This window comes from Desmodus rotundus, chromosome 7 (assembly GCF_022682495.2).
Source record: "Desmodus rotundus isolate HL8 chromosome 7, HLdesRot8A.1, whole genome shotgun sequence".
In the NCBI taxonomy this organism is placed as follows: Eukaryota; Metazoa; Chordata; class Mammalia; order Chiroptera; family Phyllostomidae; genus Desmodus; species Desmodus rotundus.
Window position 1 is genome coordinate 133,606,282 of NC_071393.1, and position 19,169 is coordinate 133,625,450.

The following is a 19,169-nucleotide window of genomic DNA, read 5'->3' on the forward strand; positions in this document are numbered from 1 at the left end:
TATATGCAAGCAGAATCGGCCTTTCGATTCCCAGCCCCTGCACCCCAGCCCCCTGCCGTGTCCAGCAAACTCAGGCCTCACAAAAAGAAGGCAAGAAGGAGGTTTCCCTGGACCGGAGCTGTGCTGTCATGGAAAGCGCCCCATGCCAGGTAGCCCTAGAAAATGCTGCTGCTGAGGTAGAGAGATTGCTGCCATGTTTGATTCGTTAACAGGAAACAGGAATAGGTGCGCAGGCCCCTTGTCCCCAAGTCACATATCCGACGGGTGTGGGTCCTGAGATGTTAAATCCCAAAGTGCACCGACAATTCTGTGTTTACACACACATTCATTTTCTTTTTACAACAAAACCACATTTTATGTACAGTGCTGGGCCTCCTCCCAGCTGGTGAACGCATTTAGAAGCAATGAAATCAGGATTCACAAGTACTAATGGACATGGCTGTTACGCGCACGCGGAAGCTCTTCGCCCCAAGACACGCTCGCCCGTGCCTCCACTCCACTGGGAAGGAATTTGGGCAGAAGACAGAAACGGAATGACATGGTTAACAAGAGCCCAGCCAGGCAGCCTATAGGCCCCCAGCAGCTAAACAGGCTTAGCAGGGCCTTACCTGGCCAGTGACCCCCACCACGCAGGGCCCCCCGGGCCCCACCCACCCCGGTCCATCTCTGACAACTGCCCGGGCACCTGCCCCTTGGGGAATTCCAGCCAAGAGGCCCCACCTGCTGTCCCATGCTGCACACACAGCCCATAGCCCGTGTCCCCTGACCCTGCAGAGATTCAAACCCCAGTCTCTGCCTTCCACGGCTAAGCCACAGTCCCCAAGAAACATACACGGAACTGCTGTTTCACATGGGGGGCTGAGGGGGGGGCTGGGAAGGACGTGGGGGGGGGCGCCAGGGTCTTAAAATCATTTGCCACCAACGTCACACACACCGTCGTGATGTGTTCGCGTGTTTAGGAGAACTGGCTGCATCCCCACGCGGAGCCCTGCATCCGATGGGAGACCTGCCACCTGCTTCCTGCGAAGACGAGTCCCCACCACGCTCGCCGGTATCTGCACAGGGACTGCTTCGTTCCCTCCCCGGGAGCGTTCGGGGAGGGGCCGGCACACACCCGACACACGCACCCCACAGAGCACAACACTTGCTACGCTGCCATCAATTTTTAATTTATTGGATCCAAGAGAAAATAACAACCGTGAGGAGAGGGGGATGGGAGAGAGAAGGAATCAGTGCTTGGTGGAGGCGATAAGCCCCGACTAGAGGACGCTGGAAGGCACAAGAGGCTGGGTGAAGTTCTCCCAACACAGGGAGTGATGAAGTGCCCGGCCGAGGAGAGAGACCCCTGGCCCAGCCAGGCCGGTGGTAGGACGGTCCTCCCAGGGCCACAGAGGGTGAAGACACATCTGAGCGTGGGGGCTGCCGTCTGGGTCCCAGCCCATTTGCCCCCCAAATTCCTGTGGCCAGCAAGGTTTGGGGCTGTTGCTGGGCCCTGGGAGGGCACAGCCAGGCCGGGTCCGAAGCAGGACACATCATGCAGATGGACTCTTTCCCCTGACCACCTGCCCTCTTGCAAGAAGACCTGAGGCATCCACCTTTTCCAGGTGTCCCAGGGCTAGCAGTCCAGGCCCCACGCCCCCCCCACCCTGAGACCCTCCAAAGGCCACCTCCTACTGCCCTCAAATTACTGGAGGGACCAGACCGGTGCACGCAGAGACGACCCTCTCACACAGCATACGTCTCCAAACGAAATTTTCAAGATTCTGCCGTCGAGGCAGAAGGCGGAGAAGGCTGCTGGTACACAACCTTACCTGCCACGTGGGTTTCCCGTCCCAGGAAAATGACCAGGGGTCTGGCTGACCAGGCCTGGGGGCAGGGGGACTGGGGGGAGGTCTGGGCCTGGCCTGCATTCTACAAGTCAGGACTGATGATTCGAGCAGAGGTTTGGGGTGCAGGAAGAACCCTGGCCACATAGCCCAGGGGCAGGCCCAGATGGGCTGGGGCAAGATGCGAAGAAGAGCCCCAGATACACACAGGGCCCTACACCCTCCCACCACCCCCGGTGCCAGGACCCTGCAGCTAATCTGAACCAGCTCCCAGGAAACCTCACCTCACTGTACATCTACAGGCCTGGTCCAACCTTCCCTCTGCACCCACCTCACGCACCTCTCCAGAACCCCCAAAACTGGGCTCGGGAGGCCGGGTCTCACACACTCAAAAGCAGAAAAAGGACCCAATGAATAAGGAAAACAGCGTCCAGGTGTCTTCACAAACCCTGCTTGTCGGTTACTAAAAGGTTACTAAAAAAAAAAAAAAGCCACGTCCACGACACCAATAAATGGAATGACCTACGTGTTGATAAATAACAGTCAATTTCGTTTTTTAAAAAAGGACCGATCACGGTGCATAGCAGCCCTCCTGGGCACATTCAGAAGACCCTATAAAACCGCACGTGCCCTAAGTCTGCTGAGGGCTCCCAAGGAGACGGCAGGAAAACATTGCTGCGGCCAGAGGAAGAGGCTTGTTTTCTTGAACGCTGTGCTTTCTCAAAGGTGCTAAGCAGGGCCCTCCATCCAGGACATGGACTGCAAACTCACAGCACAATGGGGGGGGGGGGGGCCTTCTGTGGGAGTCACCAAGACCGCAGGGCCAGGGCTGCTCCCCACATCTCACGTCCAAGGTCGACACTTAACGCACAGCCCCATTTCTTTTCCTTGGCAGCACCTCCATTTCTGAAGCCCACGTGAAATCGCAGTACCACTGGCATCCGACTTTCTGCAGCCGCTTTTTGGCGTGTTGCTTTAGTCAAGAACTCACTTTAGAACATTAACAAACGTGTTCGTATTTCGGCAGTTCAGTGGAAGAGGGTCATGAAAAAGTTATGTAAAACAGAGGATTTTTTTTTAACTTTGAACTTACTTAATTTTGTGTGGCTGGGGCTTTCATTACAGTAAAATAGCTCAGCCTGCCTAATTCAACACCCAAGCTGATTATCGGCTGCCTCAGAAAAAGGAAAAAAAAAAAACAAAAAACCACGAATGAATTTCTTGAATTTCACCAACTACACAAAAGACTTGCATATATCAAAATGCCGGCCGGCCAGAAAGTCCCCGTGAAGGTGGCACCATTAATCAAACCTCCGATCTGGTGTCACTTTTGCCACTAAAAACGATGCTGTTCCCCTAGCCCCCCTCCCTGGCTCGTGCAAGAAGCGTGCCCCTTGGCTCTCTGGTGTCTCCAAATAGCCTGGTGGCGGCAGTTTCTATACACGCCTTGGGAACAGTACCGCTCCGGGAGGGAGTCAACACGCGGCTCTTCTTGGGGAGGGGAGGAAGGGGAGTAGATTTCAGTGACGTTTGTCTCCCTGGGAAAGAGAGATTTGTGGGAGTGGGGAGCGGCTGGAGGGGGGGGCGGATTGCGTGGGGGAGCCACGTTAGCACATAGGACTCCAGGCCCCATCGTCAGTAAAGAAAGAATGTCTCAAGTGACAATGCCATACCCCGAGCAGCTGGATGACACGGCCACTCATTCATGTCCAGTATTCTTCCGTGCCCTCTCCCCGTTAAAAAATATTTCCGTGTCCCTACAGCTAACACCACCTTCAGAGAAGGATGCTCGGCATCAGAAACTTGACCGCGCAGAGCAGGGCCCAGTCCCCAAAGAGCAGTTATTTTCCCTTGTCCTCCCAAATGTGACACAGCATTAAACCTAGAAGGCAAAGTCCCTGGAGAGTTACAGCTAAAGGCAGGACCAGAGAGCCCTTCCCTCAGCCACAGGAGATTCAGGAGACAGCCCCCAAAGGTCAAGAACCTCATCTTTACCCTCCCCCAAACAGATATATATTTTTTTCAAGCTCTGTCATATCTGAGGTCTGTGTTTAGTTACAGCTCGTGAAACTCCCCCAAGTTCCAAGGCACAGGATTGGGGATTTCTAAAGCGAATGTTTTTAACTGTTTTCTGCAGGCCAGAGGCCACTGCCCAGCCCAAGGCAGCCAGGTGACAGGGCGGCTTCATCTCGGAGGTGTCAAATGAGCCTGCTGCCACGAAACGCTTACAACTGGCTCGGTTCAAATGTGAAATGAAGTAGAGAAATCATCAGATAGCGCGCCGGCCCTCTGTGCTGGAGAGGGAAGGCTCCTGCGGCGGAGGGCAGCACTCGGCTTTTGTCTGACCTAATTTATTTCTCTTTCAGGTTAGAAGAGAGCACGCTTTCCTGTCGGAGGGGAACTTCTTCTGCCCATAAATTGAACTCAAGCCCAAGGCTTGGGGTCAACTGGGCTGTCTGCAGAGTCCTTGAACTTGAAGAAGACACAATAATCCAGAAATCCTGTGAGCCAGAGCACACCTATTCCCCAGCCCTGGGCTGCACATTTAGGGGAGAAACAGCCTCTTTAAAAGCCATCCATTAGGAGCCCCGTTTGGGGTGAAAGGTATCAGCAACGCCAGGGCTAGCAAGCACACCCTCCATCCGAACAAAGTTTCACACGTTATTTGAGCTGGCATTTTATATCTTTGGGGAACGGTGCTATTTCCCTTAGTACAGAGGGAACACTACCTAATAAATGGAATTGAGAATCCAAGTGTCGTAAAATCTGGGCTAAAAGGATTTCCATTCATCAAGCTGTTTCAGGTGCACGATTCCCCGAAGCACCGGTTCTCGGCTGTCCCCTGCTTGTGCGACACGCAGCCCAGAAAGGGACAAAATGATGCACCCCTTCCCAGTCCCCCTGGAGGGGTCAGGAATGCCCCAGCAACCTAAAGGAATTTTCAGGAAGTCAATGAATGCCACAGGTTAATGGGGGTGGGGGGTGCAGCAGGGGGAACACACCATTCAAAACTAACCATTTTAATTGTTTTTCTTTTTATGAGAAAGGAAAAAAAAAAAGCTCCCATCTGCCAAGTGAGGGCCTATACATCAATACTGATAACTTGAAAACAGACTCGCAAACTTATATTCTGATTTGTTCCCTGCTCGAATCCCTGCAGGAAAATCAATATTACAACTTCGCACTTAAGACATTTTGCAGCCACGCAAAGGGCCGGGGCTGTAGACTGAAGGGCCGGTCCCAGCTCCCCGGAGCCGCAGGGCCGAGCCATGACACGGGCGCCGAGCGCCCCCTAGCTGCCAAGTGGCGCCAGGCGCGGCGCGGCGCGGCTCGGCTCGGCTCGTCAGGCTTGCTGCCATCCACCAGAAGCCAATGCAACTGAAAGTTTATTTTGGAAAGTCTTTTATCACAACAAGCAACAGCGATTGCAAAGCGATGGAGAAGGGAGATGAAAAGAAAAAAGGGAAGGCTGGTGCAAGCCGTGTTCTAAGGGAAAAACCAGCACCAAGAGCTGGATTCTGATAAGGCGCTGGAAGCCGGTGCACTCCGCCATGGGAAACTGGTGTCTGCAAAGGGACTGTTTTACTTGCTCCACCTTCACTGAGACAGAACTCTGATCACTGTCAAATGCACCCGAAGTTGGCCATTGCTTCTGTCAGGAGGACCCACTGGGCCCTGCACGGCGATCAGCAAGGCACCAGCCCAACCCTCTGACCTGGCCTCCCTGCCCGTTCCTAAGGCCAGCTCCTCAAAGCCACTGCATCCACTCCAGCCCTGGACAAATGACTCGTCTTCTGTGAGGAACTATGTTGAAGACCAAAGATCACCAAGGCCAGAGCACAGGCAGAGAGCCATCTTTCCCCCTCAAAAAGGAAAATACAAAATAAAAAATTTGCATATGTACGTAATCTTCAAGGAGGCAAAGAATACCCTTTAAAAATATTAGGGGTTGTTAAAATATGCTCGCGGCTGTTTTCTCTCAGGTGTGAATTACAAATGAATAAAATCAGCCTGGCATAACACCTTTGATGAACACATTTTATTCTCCCGTGGAATCAGAGCAGCTGACTTACATCACACTTCTAATGATATGGGGTTTCCTTCTGTGCAGAAGGGAGACAAACTTCGCCCACCATCCCCCCGCCAACTACCAAAAAAGGGGGGGCCTATATCTTATGAAATGTATCGGAGGCCCAATTTTGAAAGATCTTGTGGACAGCTGGAGATAAACTACTATCCCCGTGGGGTGAAGATCCTCGTGAGCCCGGACGCCTTCCAAACATACAGCTACAGCAAAACCTAATTTAAAGGTAACCATGGAATTAACACAGCCTAACTTCTGAGTCAAACCTTAGGTCTCTACTTGTTTTTGCAAAATCGTGAATTCAGACGGAAAATTGCTCATCTTCCCAAGAAACCTGTTGGTGCGTTGTCGAAAAATCGCCTTCACTGGGGTGGTGGTATTCGCCAGCGACATCTTACTCCCTTCGAAAGCCTCAGCTCCCTCACGGACTGGTGTCCGCACCCCTCTCCACCCGCCCTGTCTGGCACAGCCGGCTCTCGGCCCTTCCCTCCACCTGGTCATCACTGTCCCCCTTCCTCCCCTCTTCACTATTGTCACTGTGTTGTTGTTTGTTTTTATTAATAGCTGTGCCTGTCCTCCGGTTTGAAAAGCCATATCCATCTGGGTCAAACATTTGAAACAAACCAGAAGCCCAGGTTTTCCTCCCCAGCTGTCTCGCACACTCTTTCATCCCTCCCTCCTCTTCTCACTGGCCCTGTCTGTAAATTTAACTAGCTCATTAAGGAGTCCTTCCACTCCCCCACCCCAAGATCATCGAGGCTATTTGTGTGTTCTTGGTGTTTCCCAGACCATCAGTTATCCACGGTTGCATCATCCCTAAGAACCCGAGGCTGCCGCTCCCCAGGCCGGCGGGCTGCCACCCAGCTGAAGCTGTACCGCATTGTAGGTGGTTTCTTTCACATTTAAAATCTAAATCGTGATCCCCAGGTGAGGGCTGTGACAGCACCCATTGTGCTGGCCAGGACGCCAGGGCACCTTCAACCCACGTCTCCTTCATCATCGTGGAGGGGTGCATCACAGGCCACGCAGCCTAAACGGCACCCAGTTCTTGCCTTTCCCCTGCCTACACTCCCACCTCCCGAGTGACACAGGACAGACAGAAAAGCCAGCTGCTTTTTGATAATAAATAGCCTGGTCTGGAAACTGGTTGGACCACTCTCCCCGCTGAAACCCCTGCACATGCATTGGGCTCCATGTGCCCTGAGAGGCCGGCAGGATACCCTTTGCCCTCTTGTCTCCCTGTCCCCACCTCCCTTCTCCTTTGCCTCTCTTTTCCCCCACTGCCACTGCTCCAGCGATGGCTTTCCCCAGCGGCGCTCTGAGCGAAGCTGAGAGAGACTCAGAACAAATGAAACGGGGAAGGGTGGTGCACCAGGCACCCCTCACCCCCCACCCCCAGCTGCCACCCGTTCTTCTGGTCAGGGCTTTCTCCTGATGTCCCAGGAATGCCAGAAGAGGAGAGAGCAAAAGCCAAGCAAACCTACCTGCTTCTTCCCCCTGACACACAACTGCAAATACGCCTGGCTGCTTTTCTGAAGCTGCTAGCTTAGCAATGCACCCCTGATGACTCCCCCTTCCCCGACAGCCACCCCCCCCAACTTCCCCCTCCTCAAAAACAACTCCTGCAGTTATACAGAAGCTGTGTGGGGCAAATTGCCTCCTGGAGAAATTAGGCGCCTGCAAGTACTGACATTCTCACAACCACTCCACCATCTGGGGGGGGGGGGGGGCGGTCAGAGGGATAAGCAATTGATTATTGGTAAAGGACCAAATGTCAACTGGCCAAAAGGAGGACTGGGTCAAACCAGGCTCAAATCTGGTTGCAAAACATTACGTTTTAAATGCAACCAGCGGGTCTTCTTTCAGGATGGAACGGTGAAAAATAAAAGGGCAGTCCGCCCTCGTCCCTCCCTCCAAAGGCATCCCTCTCCCAAGGCGAACCCCACTTTAATATCTATTCCCCTCCCCCCCCCAAAAAATAGTAAATCCACAAATTCTTACTAAGGTACCTGCTGTAACAAAGGAGCGATGGCAGCAGCAACTGCCCCGAGCAGATGGCTCCTGTGCTGGGTTTTCAGGGGAGGGGAGAACCCCTTTATATATATATATTTATTTATTTATTTATTTAAATTTTTTTAAAATATAACATAAATATTCGGCTCTCGGCCGCCCCGCAGCCAGTCCTCGGCGGCAGCTGGGCGCGCAGTCCTCTCCAGCTCCGCGCGGCAGCCGGGCCCCAGCCCGGGGTGCCCGGAGGACTGCAGAAACACAACCTGCCCGCGGTCTCGATGGCACCCAGAGGATGTTTTATTTCTACTGCAATAAAATTTTTTAAAAAACAGCAACAGCGACCGAGGCACCGCGAGAGCAAGGACCGCGGGGAAGTGTTCGCGCGCCACGAAGCACTGGCCGGCCGGGCGAGCGGGTAGCGCCGCGAGCCGACCTTCCCGGTGCAGCTGAGCGGGCACCCGGGGCGAGCTCCGCGGCAAACCCCGAACCTGGGCCGCTCATGCTCGCGCTCGCTTCCTCTCTTCGCTAAATCAGCCCGTCTCTCGGCCCCTCTGCCTGACTTTGCCCGCCCCGCCATTGGCTTGAAATCCACACGATTTCAGCCGACGGGTTTCCTCTGCGACCTGCCTTGTTTATTTAGATACAGAAGATGAAAGATACTGAGAAAGGAGGGTGGGTAAGAAATGGATAGGTCTCTCTCCCTTTCTTTTTCTTTTCTTCTTCTTTTTACTACTATTTTACAAGCACATCCCTCTCTTCCCACTCCTAGCTGACAACCTCCCCCCCCCCACGCGATGGCGAGGATTTTTCATCAGCCCCCGATCCCCCCACCTTTTTTTTTTGAAGTGGGGGAAAAGAAGAGATCATCCCAGGAGACCGCGGAGGTGGGGAGATGGGGGGTGGGGGGGTGCTGCCAGAGCCCGGCAAACGGCCGCGCAGCTGGATTCTTTTGCAAATAGCAAGAGGAGGGGCGAGAAAAGCGGCTGCGGAATCCGAGGACCCGCGCGGCCGGAGCCCTGCCCGGCCGGGTTCAGCGGCCGGGAGGCTCGGGGACGACGGCTGCCGAGCGACCCGCGTCTCCCCCATCCCTGAGCGCACCCCGCGCTCCTCCGCCCGCGCCGTCCGCGCGGACCCACGCGCTCGCCAACTTTTCCCCACTTCCCGGCTCCCCCTCCCCCTCCTCTCCGCCAGCCCCCTCCCCCTCCTCTGCAAACCCCGCCACCAGCGCCGCCGCCGCCACACACGCAGCTCGGAGGGACTAGGGTCCAGCCGGGCTCCGCGCGCACCTACACACCTCCTCCAGCCTGCGCGTCCCCTCCCCGGCCCAGCACCCGCTCCGCAGGCCCCTGAGCCCGGGGCGCGTCTGACTGCTCAGCGCTCCGACTCCCCGGGCTGCAAAGAAACTTTCCTATGGCCCCCCCCGGTCCCCCACCAGGCTCTGGGCCGACGCCGCTGCCTCGGCGAGCTCCCGGGCCGCCCCGGTGCCCGGCCTGGCTGCGCCCGGCTCGGTGTCCCCAGCCCCGGGCGCCCGGAGCCCCATCCTCCGGCCCCTCGCGCGCACGCCGCAGACACTTACGGGTGATGAGCTCCCTCTGGGACAAGTGCTGCGGGTTGCCCTGTTTGCGGCGGGACATTGCCCCGGCATCTATTCTGGCATCGCCCGGAGAGCTGCTCTGATGAGGGGAGCCGGCGGAGGGGGTCCGAGCTGCTGCCGCCGCTGCCGCCGATGCTGCTGCCGCCGCCGCCGCGCCTCCTCCTCTGCCCGGGTTGGTGTTTTGGTGTTTTTTTTTTCCCCCCTCCTCTGTTGCCCTCTCTTCCTCCTCTTCTTCTTTATTTTGCTCTTTCTTCTATGCTGTTTTTTGTTTTGTTTGCAAAAAGAAAAAGATAATAAAAAGGAAAGAAAACCCTCGATCTAAAATATGAGAAAGAGGCAAAAAAAAAAAAAAATCTGCTGTTGCTTGCTTGCCGCAGACTGGCTGGTTTCTTTAAAAATATGTTCTTTAGAATGAAAAAAAAAAAATCCTTTGCACTTCTTCAAACTGCTTGGCCTCCGGGACTCCCAAATGTCTTCTGGAACTAAACCGGATTTTGCACCGGCTCCTGACACTTTCTTTCAGGGTCTGGTAGGTGGAAAGCGCACTTCTACCCGGAGAGGAGGAAAGAAAAAAAATGCAAACAAATAAAAAATAAAAGAAGAAAAAGAAAAGAAAAGAAAGCAAAGAAAACTTGGGGACTTGTCTCGTACCCCCTCACCCCGCCCCCTCAAAAAACCCAAAGCAATGAAAAACTGCCCGGCTTTGCTTGTTTCTGGGTTTTCTGCGGGCTGCCTGTTTTTTTCTCGGAGACTGACCCTTCCGAGGCTCTGGGGGGACTCCAGGATCGGCTCCTTCCCAGTTCACCTGGCAGGCTGGCGCCGGCCGGAGAGGCTGCCGGGTCCCTGCGAGCGCTCCCCAGCGCTCCCCTGGCGCCGCGGGCCCGGGGGGAGCTGGGCCGAGGGGCGGCTCGCCCAGTGCGCCTGGGTCGGTGCGGGCGCGGACTGGGAGCTATAGATTGCAACGTGAAGATGGCGGAGTCCGGGTTCTCTGGGAGCTCTCGGTCTCTCTATGGCTGGGGCTGCCTCTGTACAATGGGATAAAATTCAAGTTCAAGTGCGGACGTGACGTTTAATCTGCACTAGAGAGACAAAAAGACCCAGAGAGTCGGAGCACTGGGGGCGACTAGCGGTGGCTTTTTAACATTGTACCCTGTAAGAGAACAAGAAAGCACACACACACAGACAGACACACTCTCCAGCGCGCGCGCGCGCACACCCACACACACACACTCGCCCGTGCGCACACCCGCAGTCCAGGCCGGCCACACGTGCAAACGGCGTTTTTGTGCACCACTCTCCTCCGCGTGTACTGGCAGCGCTAAAGGGGGAGGGGGCCGGTGGGCAAGATATTTTTAAATAAAAGAAAATCCTCTTGTCCGTCCTCCCCTCCAGGGAACAGGACCCCCTGAGGAGGAGGGCGGAGGGCGGTGTGTCTGGAAGTTGCATCTACGCCAGTCCCCACCCGCCCACCGAAAAGTCTTTCGGACTTGCGGGGTGCGGAGGGAGGGGAGCGGGAGGGGTTGCCGTGGAAAAGGGTTGGGGTGGGCACCGCGACTGGGGGAGATGGTCAACTGCTTTATCTCCGTGGAAAAGTAGCTCGGTTGTTTTTACGTTTTATTGGGGGATAGGGTTAAACTTCCAAAAAGTGTCTCCCTGTAAATCCTGATACTACAAACGCTGGGAGAGCAAAGTGGACAAAATGAAAGATACCAAGGGAAGAGATTTAAGAGCACACTTGGGGGAGGAGGAACGTGAGACCTTGTTGGAGTCCCATTCTGGAAGGAGTGTTGACCCGAATTGGTGCGCTCCCGCCTCCTCACCCCTTTAACTCCTGGGGGTCAAACACGGGCCCCACCCTCTTGGGGTCTGTGGGAAGCATAGGGGTACCGGGATATGGGTGCTCCACGTGGGAGAGGAACCTGTACTTGCTGACCCAGAAGTAAGAGTGGCCAGGTCTCTGAAGATACTCTGGTCCCCCAATCCCCCCCCCACCCCTGACAATTACTGCAACTTGGGAAAACGACCCCTCCCCCCAAGTGCTCCTCCGCCCGGGGCAAGACTTGAAATCGCCGGTCAGAGAGGGAAGGACACAGCTGCCTGGTCATCCGTTTGGTCTCCAGCCGGCGAGGACACGATGAGTGGTGAGGGACAAGGTCAGGCCATAGTCTGCGTGGACAGGCCCCTTCCCGGCCCAGGCCGCGGCCAATTCTATTTGATGACCTGACCCCCTGGGCTGGGCCACCACTGGGCTACAGCACTCTCCCTTCGCAGGGTTTCTCCGGTCCGGGCCGGGAGGAGGCCGGGGCGGGTCGGGGCCTGGCTGCGGGCTGGGCTTGGCAAGCTAGCCTAGCTGCACCCACCCCACCCCACCCCCAGGCCCGGCCTGGGCGGCTTCACTGAACAAGGGGAGGGGCTGTGACGCCTCCGGGCGTGCCGCCTGCCTTAGGGCCTTTTCCTTCGGGGGCACACGGGGTGTTGGTTCGCCCCCAAGGTCTTAGGTGGGGTGACCATACTAACAACAGCGCGCAGCGCCCATGAGCGAGACAGAAAGAGCTCCCTGCCCAAATCACCCCGCCCCCCCCCCCAATAACAATAAAATGTGCCCTAGCATGTAGCATTCAGATGGGCTGCAGGGTCGCCCGCACAGCGGGTGGAGGGGGGTGGGGTAGGGCGAGTCGGCATTCCCCACCTCTTCCCCCGGGACTACACGCAGCTGCTCACCACCCCCAACCCACACCCCACCTCCACGTGGTCCAAAGCCTAGAAGCACCTCCTTCTCCTCGCATGCCGCCCCACACCGAAAATCTTTCCAGAAAAGTGGCCTAAATAAGAAAAAATGCCCACACGGACCTTCAATAAACTTCTTAAGAAAACCATAAACTGGCCATCCCAACTCGCCCAATTATTAAATTTGAGAAATCAGCTAGCTTTCTTTCTGAGAATTGGCGTTGTGAAATCCAGGGAGGGTTAGCGTTTTGCCCAAGGTCACACAGCGCATGGGGGCAGGTCTGGACTCAAATCGCCCCGGCCTGCCTGCGCTCGGGCGCCCGAAATTCCGACCGTCGACCCTCGCCCTCCCGGGGTTGATCACAAGGAAGGGGGCTGAGTTTGGGCAGGGAACGCGACAGCCCCCTTCAAGAAAGAGGCCCCTCCGCGGGCTGCGCGGGGTGCTCCGCGGCCCCGGCAGCAGCTGCCACCTCCTGCGCGCTGGGGCAGCGAGGTCTGGGGAGGGGGCACCCTCCGCCCCACCCCGGCAGGAAGTAGCGGGCAGGGGGCGGCACGGGCCGAGACAGGCAGAGGAGCGCTTCCTCATTGGCCCCGCGCTGCCCCGACGGCGGGAAGAGGGACGCGCGGGCGGGCCGGCCGGCGCAGGGCCGGACACGCCACCGCCCGCCGGCGCGCTCCACCTCGCGGCGGCCGGGGAGAGGCGGCCCTGGCCCTGCCCAGCCCAGGGCTGGCCCCTTCGCCCTCCTCCTCCTCCTCTTTCTCTCCCGAGAGGCAGCCAGGCGCAGGCAGCGAGCAATCCCAGCTGCCACTCCAGTCTCCTTTTTTTCCCTCTGCCCGTCTGGCACGGGCACCATTAGCGCAGAAAGCTGTTAATGTCTGGTCTCACAGCTCCCCCTTTAGTCTTGCTGCTCTCCCTGTCTCGCGTTCCAAGCCGGATCAATAGCCGCCTCCGCCGACCTTGACCTCTCCCTAGACCCCGCCCCGCTTAGGCAGCAGGCCCACACTAATGTTTCTCTACTGTCTTGGTGCCCAGACAACAGGCGGGCTTGGCGGGAAGAGGGTGGCGGGGCTCCGGCCACAGCGTGGTCTCTTCCCCTTCCTCAGGACCCCAGGCGGGCAGGAGATCCAGTACCCTTCTGAGAAGGTCGCTGCACGCATGGGTGTGCACGCACACCCCATCCCTCGGTCTCCCCCGGCTTCGTGGAGAATAAAATTCCCTCCATCCCCAAGAAGGCGGACACGGGATACAGGTGCTTCACGTGTGAAAATATAAAGGAAAAAGTGCAGGTGCTCAGTGGTCCGGAATGTGACAACTTCACACTCATTTCTCCAGCACCTCCCTGCAGCGGGCCTACTGTGTGCTGGACCCCGAGTGGGGGCTCTGTGCACACTAGAATCAGAGGGAAAGAAAGGGCACTTTTTCTGCACTGTCTTTGGGGGGGGGGGGGGCTGGAGAACAGCAGACGTCAAAAAGCTTTTGAACTCAGAAATATTTTCCTGCTCTCCTTTTTCTAGCTTCACAATGCGTTCCAGCAGATGATGTCCTGTATCACTTTAAATTTCTTTTAAAGGAACAGTTCAGAGATCAGAAATCATTTCATCGAATCAGGGTGCGTTTTTATTGATCCCGTGTGGTACTCTGATTTCCTGGGCGCTGCCTATGACACACCATGCGGGGAGGGCAGGTGACACGGGCCCATGACCCCCCCACCCCCACCCTGCAGGGCTTCATGTTTCAAATTCTTTGAAGAATTCTCATCCTTAACTCTTTGCTGAGGTGGAGTCTTTAGGAGATTCTACAATGTTCTTTGCCTTCTGAACTGTTATATTTTATGTGTTTACGAAAATGTGGAAAGAATCAAGATGAGCCGTGTCACTAGATGTGGGAGCTCCCAACATTTCTGCAGAAAATCCATGCAAAGAGGAGGCGAGTCTCTGTATTCACAGGTATAGGGCCAGCGAACTATTCCTATTCCTCCGGATCCATACACGCTATTGACCGAGAAGATGAAGATAAATAAAATGCATCGATCTGATTGGTGGATTGACTTGTTTTAACTTTCGAGGAAACCACAGTGGAGATCCTAAGCAAATCCTATTTATGTTCAAGTTAATCAGGCTCCCTAGAGGGTTCTGATCTCCTTCGCTCCAGTTCTGGAAGCTCGAGGAGCTATCACATCCAGAAGCATAAAAAGACCAAAGAGGTCTTCTGGGCTTCCTGACATATCTCCTGGAATTATTTGGTGTCACTTCTGAAAATTACAGCAAACTTCTAAGTGCCGGAGACAGTCAATGAAGGCTTTGCCTGCTAGATTTAGAGGGGGGTGCGGCGGGGGTTGCTCTGTCACCTTATAGCAGAGGTGGGACCACAACGCTTGCCTTTTAACAATTGTTTGGCTGGTTCTCTGCAGGTACTGAATGTAGCAACCATTGCCTTCCTTCAAACATGACATCATCGGTACCTTATTTGTTTCTGTAAGTGACACTTGGGCTTGATAGGTTGGTCGATCTGACTCTTGTTTAACTCTGTGGAGCATAGGCAAGTCCTAAGAAATCTAAGAGGTCCCACTGCCTGCTGTCTTCACAGCTGCAGCCTCCAAGGGGTTAAACCCAAGCCACTGTTCCTGATTCATGTATTATTTTCTTTAAAAATTTTTTTAAAAACTTAACTCAGCTCTCCGTGTATGAAAAAGACTCACACCCACATGGAATGTTCCTAGCTCTGTCCTGTCATCAGAAATGATATTGAATGGCTCAGTACTAGGGGATCTGGAACGATTTCTACAGCTTTCTCACCTCATTTGGAATTTTCTTGCCTTGCTAATTTTAATTCTTTAGTTGAGTCATCAATTCAAATTTGGTAGGGACTGGCATCACCCAGTTGGTCGGCCTGGGAGAAGGACCATTTGCGAGGACGGTGTGACTGCAGCAAGTGTCACCCTCGGTGTGCAGGGAGATGGGAGCAGCTGCGGGGCGTGCGTGGGGGCGGGCGTGTGGGTGTGCGCACGGGGGCGTGATGCACAGAAAGGGTCTCTCTGCTGTTTTCCCTCTTGTCACTGAATCTCCAAACTGTAAGACTCAATGTGCAAGACACACACACACGCACACACATACCAGTCTGAATTCGGTGGTCCGGGGACCATCCACCGCCCCTACCGGAAGCACAGACAAGCAGGGGAGAGGGAGTGACAACCGTTCGTCTGGGGAAAGAGCTGAGAACCAGGAGGGAATTTTCCGTTCTGACTCTGGCTGTCAGAACTGCCGCAACTGTGAGGTGTCTGGTGATAGGAAGTGAGGAGGGGTTGGGGTGGAGGCAATAATGACTACCTTCTAACAAGGGTTTTATGAGACTGCGAGGATTAATTAGTTTGTATCCTTAAGCAGTTTGAGAAGGAGAAAGTTTCAGTAAATGCTGCGCTGGAGTTGTAGACGAATCTGACTCAGTTGCAAGCTCTGCCCCCCTCCTCCAAACCGAGGTTCTGAAAACTCCTGTCTGTGCTGAGATGCACGACCGAGGGGAGTTGAGGGTGTGGTGGGGCGAGTGAGGGGCCTCACTTAGGGAAGAACAGAGAGAGAGAGAGGCAGGCTCCAAAAGGCATGGCTACAGGGAATGCTGCAAGGGGCCACTCACTGGAAAGTAAAAACACAAACCAGCCAGCACCTTGCTTTGGCCAGGCCTTCCAGAGCTGGAGAAGGAATGGGTTCTGGTTGATCACACCTGTTGTTCGGTAGTTCTAGAAACATCCGTGTATGCTTTCAAGTGAATTCAACAAAGGTAGTTTGTATCCCAGAAAACACTTGAGCGGTGTTCCCTCTGTCTAACAGACAAAGGCTAAGGCCGAGAGATGACAAACGAGCCTTGGCCGCACATGGCCTGAACAGCAGGTGCGTTCTGGAGATGGAACGACAGACCTGTGGCACAGGGAAGTTACGGAAGTTGTGCCATCGTGCCCTTATTAAAACGTTGCCTCTGCTTGAAGACACACTTTTGGCTCAATTTACAAGGCAGACAATTTGCTACAACAAAAGATAATTGATACCACCCAGGGAAAACCGAGGAGCTGGATTGCTGTGCATTCTGGCACAGTGGATTAGGTTAACCTGGTCCTTTTTTAAAAAATGATTTCACTGTGATTTTAAGCCTTTGGGATCTTTGAAACAACAATGGCTTCTAAAACATGGATGCGCCAATAACACTTCCCGTTGAACTTGCAACAAAGCCCCTTTGCCTGTCTCTCTCCCTCTCCCTCTCTCTCTCTGTCTCTCTTCCTCCCACGTGTGTCCTGAAATGGAACACTGGCCAGGGGCAAAGACACCCACCTCTGACCTGTCTCTGATCGTCTGTAATCTAAACAGGGCAGATTTACGGCCCATTTTTGTCTTGTCTGAGTTTGGATCCCGGACTCAAATGGGTAGACTCATCAGCTGTGGGGATTTAGCACAGGCATCTGCAGTTTCATTATTTGTATCTGCTTAACAGGAACAATTAGAGAACTGAAGAGTGAGGACGCCTGTTTGGGGACCGTTTCGGTATTGTACCCAGACCACACATTCCAGCTGGGAAGGAACACAGTAATGTATAAAGCATTAGTGGATTTAACACTCCGCGTTGTGTTCGGGGAATCGAATTGTTGATGTTTCTGGCAAGAACTCATACTCCAATTGAAATCTATCAAACACCTTAATTAGCTCCGGGTACCTAAATGTGCCCAACCCAGAGGCAAGTTGGAAGGCACGAGAGGAGAAGGGCAGGGGCTGCAACGAGGTGCATGGGCCTCCCTCCACCCCCACCCCAGGGCCCGAGGCCTCGGTTTCCGGACCAGGATGCCCGGGCCGTGGTGGGAAGCCGGACAAGCCCTGGCTCTCACCCCAGCAGCCTTGGGGATGTGATTGAGGGCGTTTGGATGGTTTGCAGGGTGTTGGCTAACCGGATGGGAAAAGGCCACAGCAACACAGAGCTGTTGCCGACGGTAACTGGAGTCTTTTCCTCAGCCAACCATTCCACCTGGACCTCAGTACAAATTATTGTTTTCAATTACCACCTGTGTATTCCTTCCCATGCAACTTATTGATGTAAAATTACAGCTATACCGGTATAAATAAGTTATGCTGCAGTTGTAAAATGGAAGAAATTTTGTTGTAGCAATTATGTTCAGCAAGATGACAAAATAAATTTCCAGAGCTGTGCCTGCAGTAACCTGGGGAATTTAAACCTCATAATTTCCATTCATTTCAGATAATTTGGAGTAATTTCTATATGTAATAACTTTGTAATGAAAAACACAGCGGTACTGAAGTGATTTCACTCCGTTTTTTTTTCTCCTATGGTATACATGGCACAAAATAAATGATAAAAATATTATTTCCTTTTTATATGTGTGTGTGTTGAGTAATTCCTTCAGCAAAAAATCATAAACTAATACCCGGACTAAATCTCTGTCCACAAAATGAAAAATAAATTGAGTTAAAGAAAGCGAAAAGTATGAAAGGCTGTGGATGTTTTATTGTGAGTTGATTGAATTGTCTTATTCCCATGCTCCTCCTGATCTCCAAGGGGTATGGTTCCCACATAAGGGGCAAAGGCAGGCCAGCCCCGGACTCCCAGGACGGGGCTGCAGGGTGACCCTCAAAGCTAGTATATTCATGCCAAGTGGCGATTTCTCCCCAGAATCCCTCAGCAAAGGCGGGCTTCTCCCGCGATGAGCTGGGTCATTCCAAGCTGCTGCTCCCCACTGAGGTCTTTAAGAGCAGTTTTCACTGAGCTTGAACACGACCGATTCAGCTGGGCAGTGGCCACGTAGGTCCTCCTTTAATTAATGATGCAGCGAGGTGCTGCACCGGCGCCCTGCCCGACCTCTGACAGTACACGGCCCCTGAACGCCGCCCCCTCCCGCCCCCCCGAGATCCAGCGGCGCTCCCACCGAGTGGTGGGAGGTGACAAGGACTACAGCAGCTGCCTTCGCTCCCAGGACATGCAATTAGCTTCCGCTGCCACCACAGCGCCCATCAAGGGCCATCTCTGAATGAAAAACGGAGGCTGGTCTGGATGAGGCGTCCACCCGCTGAACCCTGCCTGCTAGGAGTGACAGCTGAGACAACCTGGCCAACCTCGGCTCCCTCCCCACCAGCCAGGAGTTCTCTCCCTGCCCTGCAAAATCCTGCCACTTCACACAGCCAGGGGCTCAGAGCTGGCATCTCAGGCTGGGTGTCTGGGCCGAGGGAAGAGGGCCCTCACTTCTGGGGCTCTGCGATCTCCCTTGTCTGGCGGGGCTCACATCACCTGTAGGCCGACCGTCTGCGCAGTGAGAAGGGGCCTTGGCGTCCGGCCCAGTCTCTGGCAGGCAGCAGTCACTTCATTAGCATCACGTGTCTCATTCTTTCTACAGCACACAGGACGGGGTGCCTGCTATGTGCCGAGCACAACATGCCTGGCACCCAGAGATGGCGGTATGTGTGGTGGTTGGTACCCAGGCTCCTTGTTCAGACAAACGTGAGTTGACGACACCGTCCCTGCTCCAAGGCATGTGCGAGGTAGCCAGAAGTCCGTGACCCAGTGGTGGGCCCTCAGCAGTGATAATCAGTGCCCCCATGGGCTCCTGGCCCTGTCCCAAGGGCCATGGGAGCACGGGAATAGGACAGAGGTCCTGGTCACAGGCTGCAGAATTCCTCCAAGACCTCTAAGGCCTGCAAGGTCAAAGAGAGATGGACTAATGTCATTGCCAGGTTCACCTTATCTAATCCTGGAAAGAGAAAGGCCTTCGTGCCCAGAAGCCCAAGGCCAGTAGCCAAGAGGCAGGGCCAGAAACTGCCTGGGGACAGCCACCACTCAGTCTCCCCTAGATTCAATGCCCACCACCCGCGAGGCTGCAGCAGGCAGCTGGAGACCCCCCTGGACATGCAGCTAGCAGCAAAGGCCAAGCCGGTACAG

General features: G+C 54.6%; 1 protein-coding gene across 5 annotated transcripts in view; it reads right to left on the reverse strand.

Moving 5' to 3' along the window:
• Window positions 1-10,776, reverse strand: part of BCL11B (BCL11 transcription factor B) — an 89,984-nt gene extending 79,208 nt beyond the window's left edge. For 2 of the 5 annotated variants that reach the window (XM_053928640.2, XM_053928637.1), the window contains exon 1: window positions 9,497-10,774. In XM_053928640.2, the coding sequence (XP_053784615.1) occupies window positions 9,497-9,554 (58 nt within the window). In that variant the 5' untranslated portion in view covers window positions 9,555-10,774. Of the gene's footprint in view, window positions 1-9,496 lie in introns of all 5 variants that reach the window. The other 3 variants (XM_053928641.1, XM_053928638.2, XM_053928639.1) reach the window with 3 other exon arrangements.
• Window positions 10,777-19,169: the final 8,393 nt, after the last annotated feature.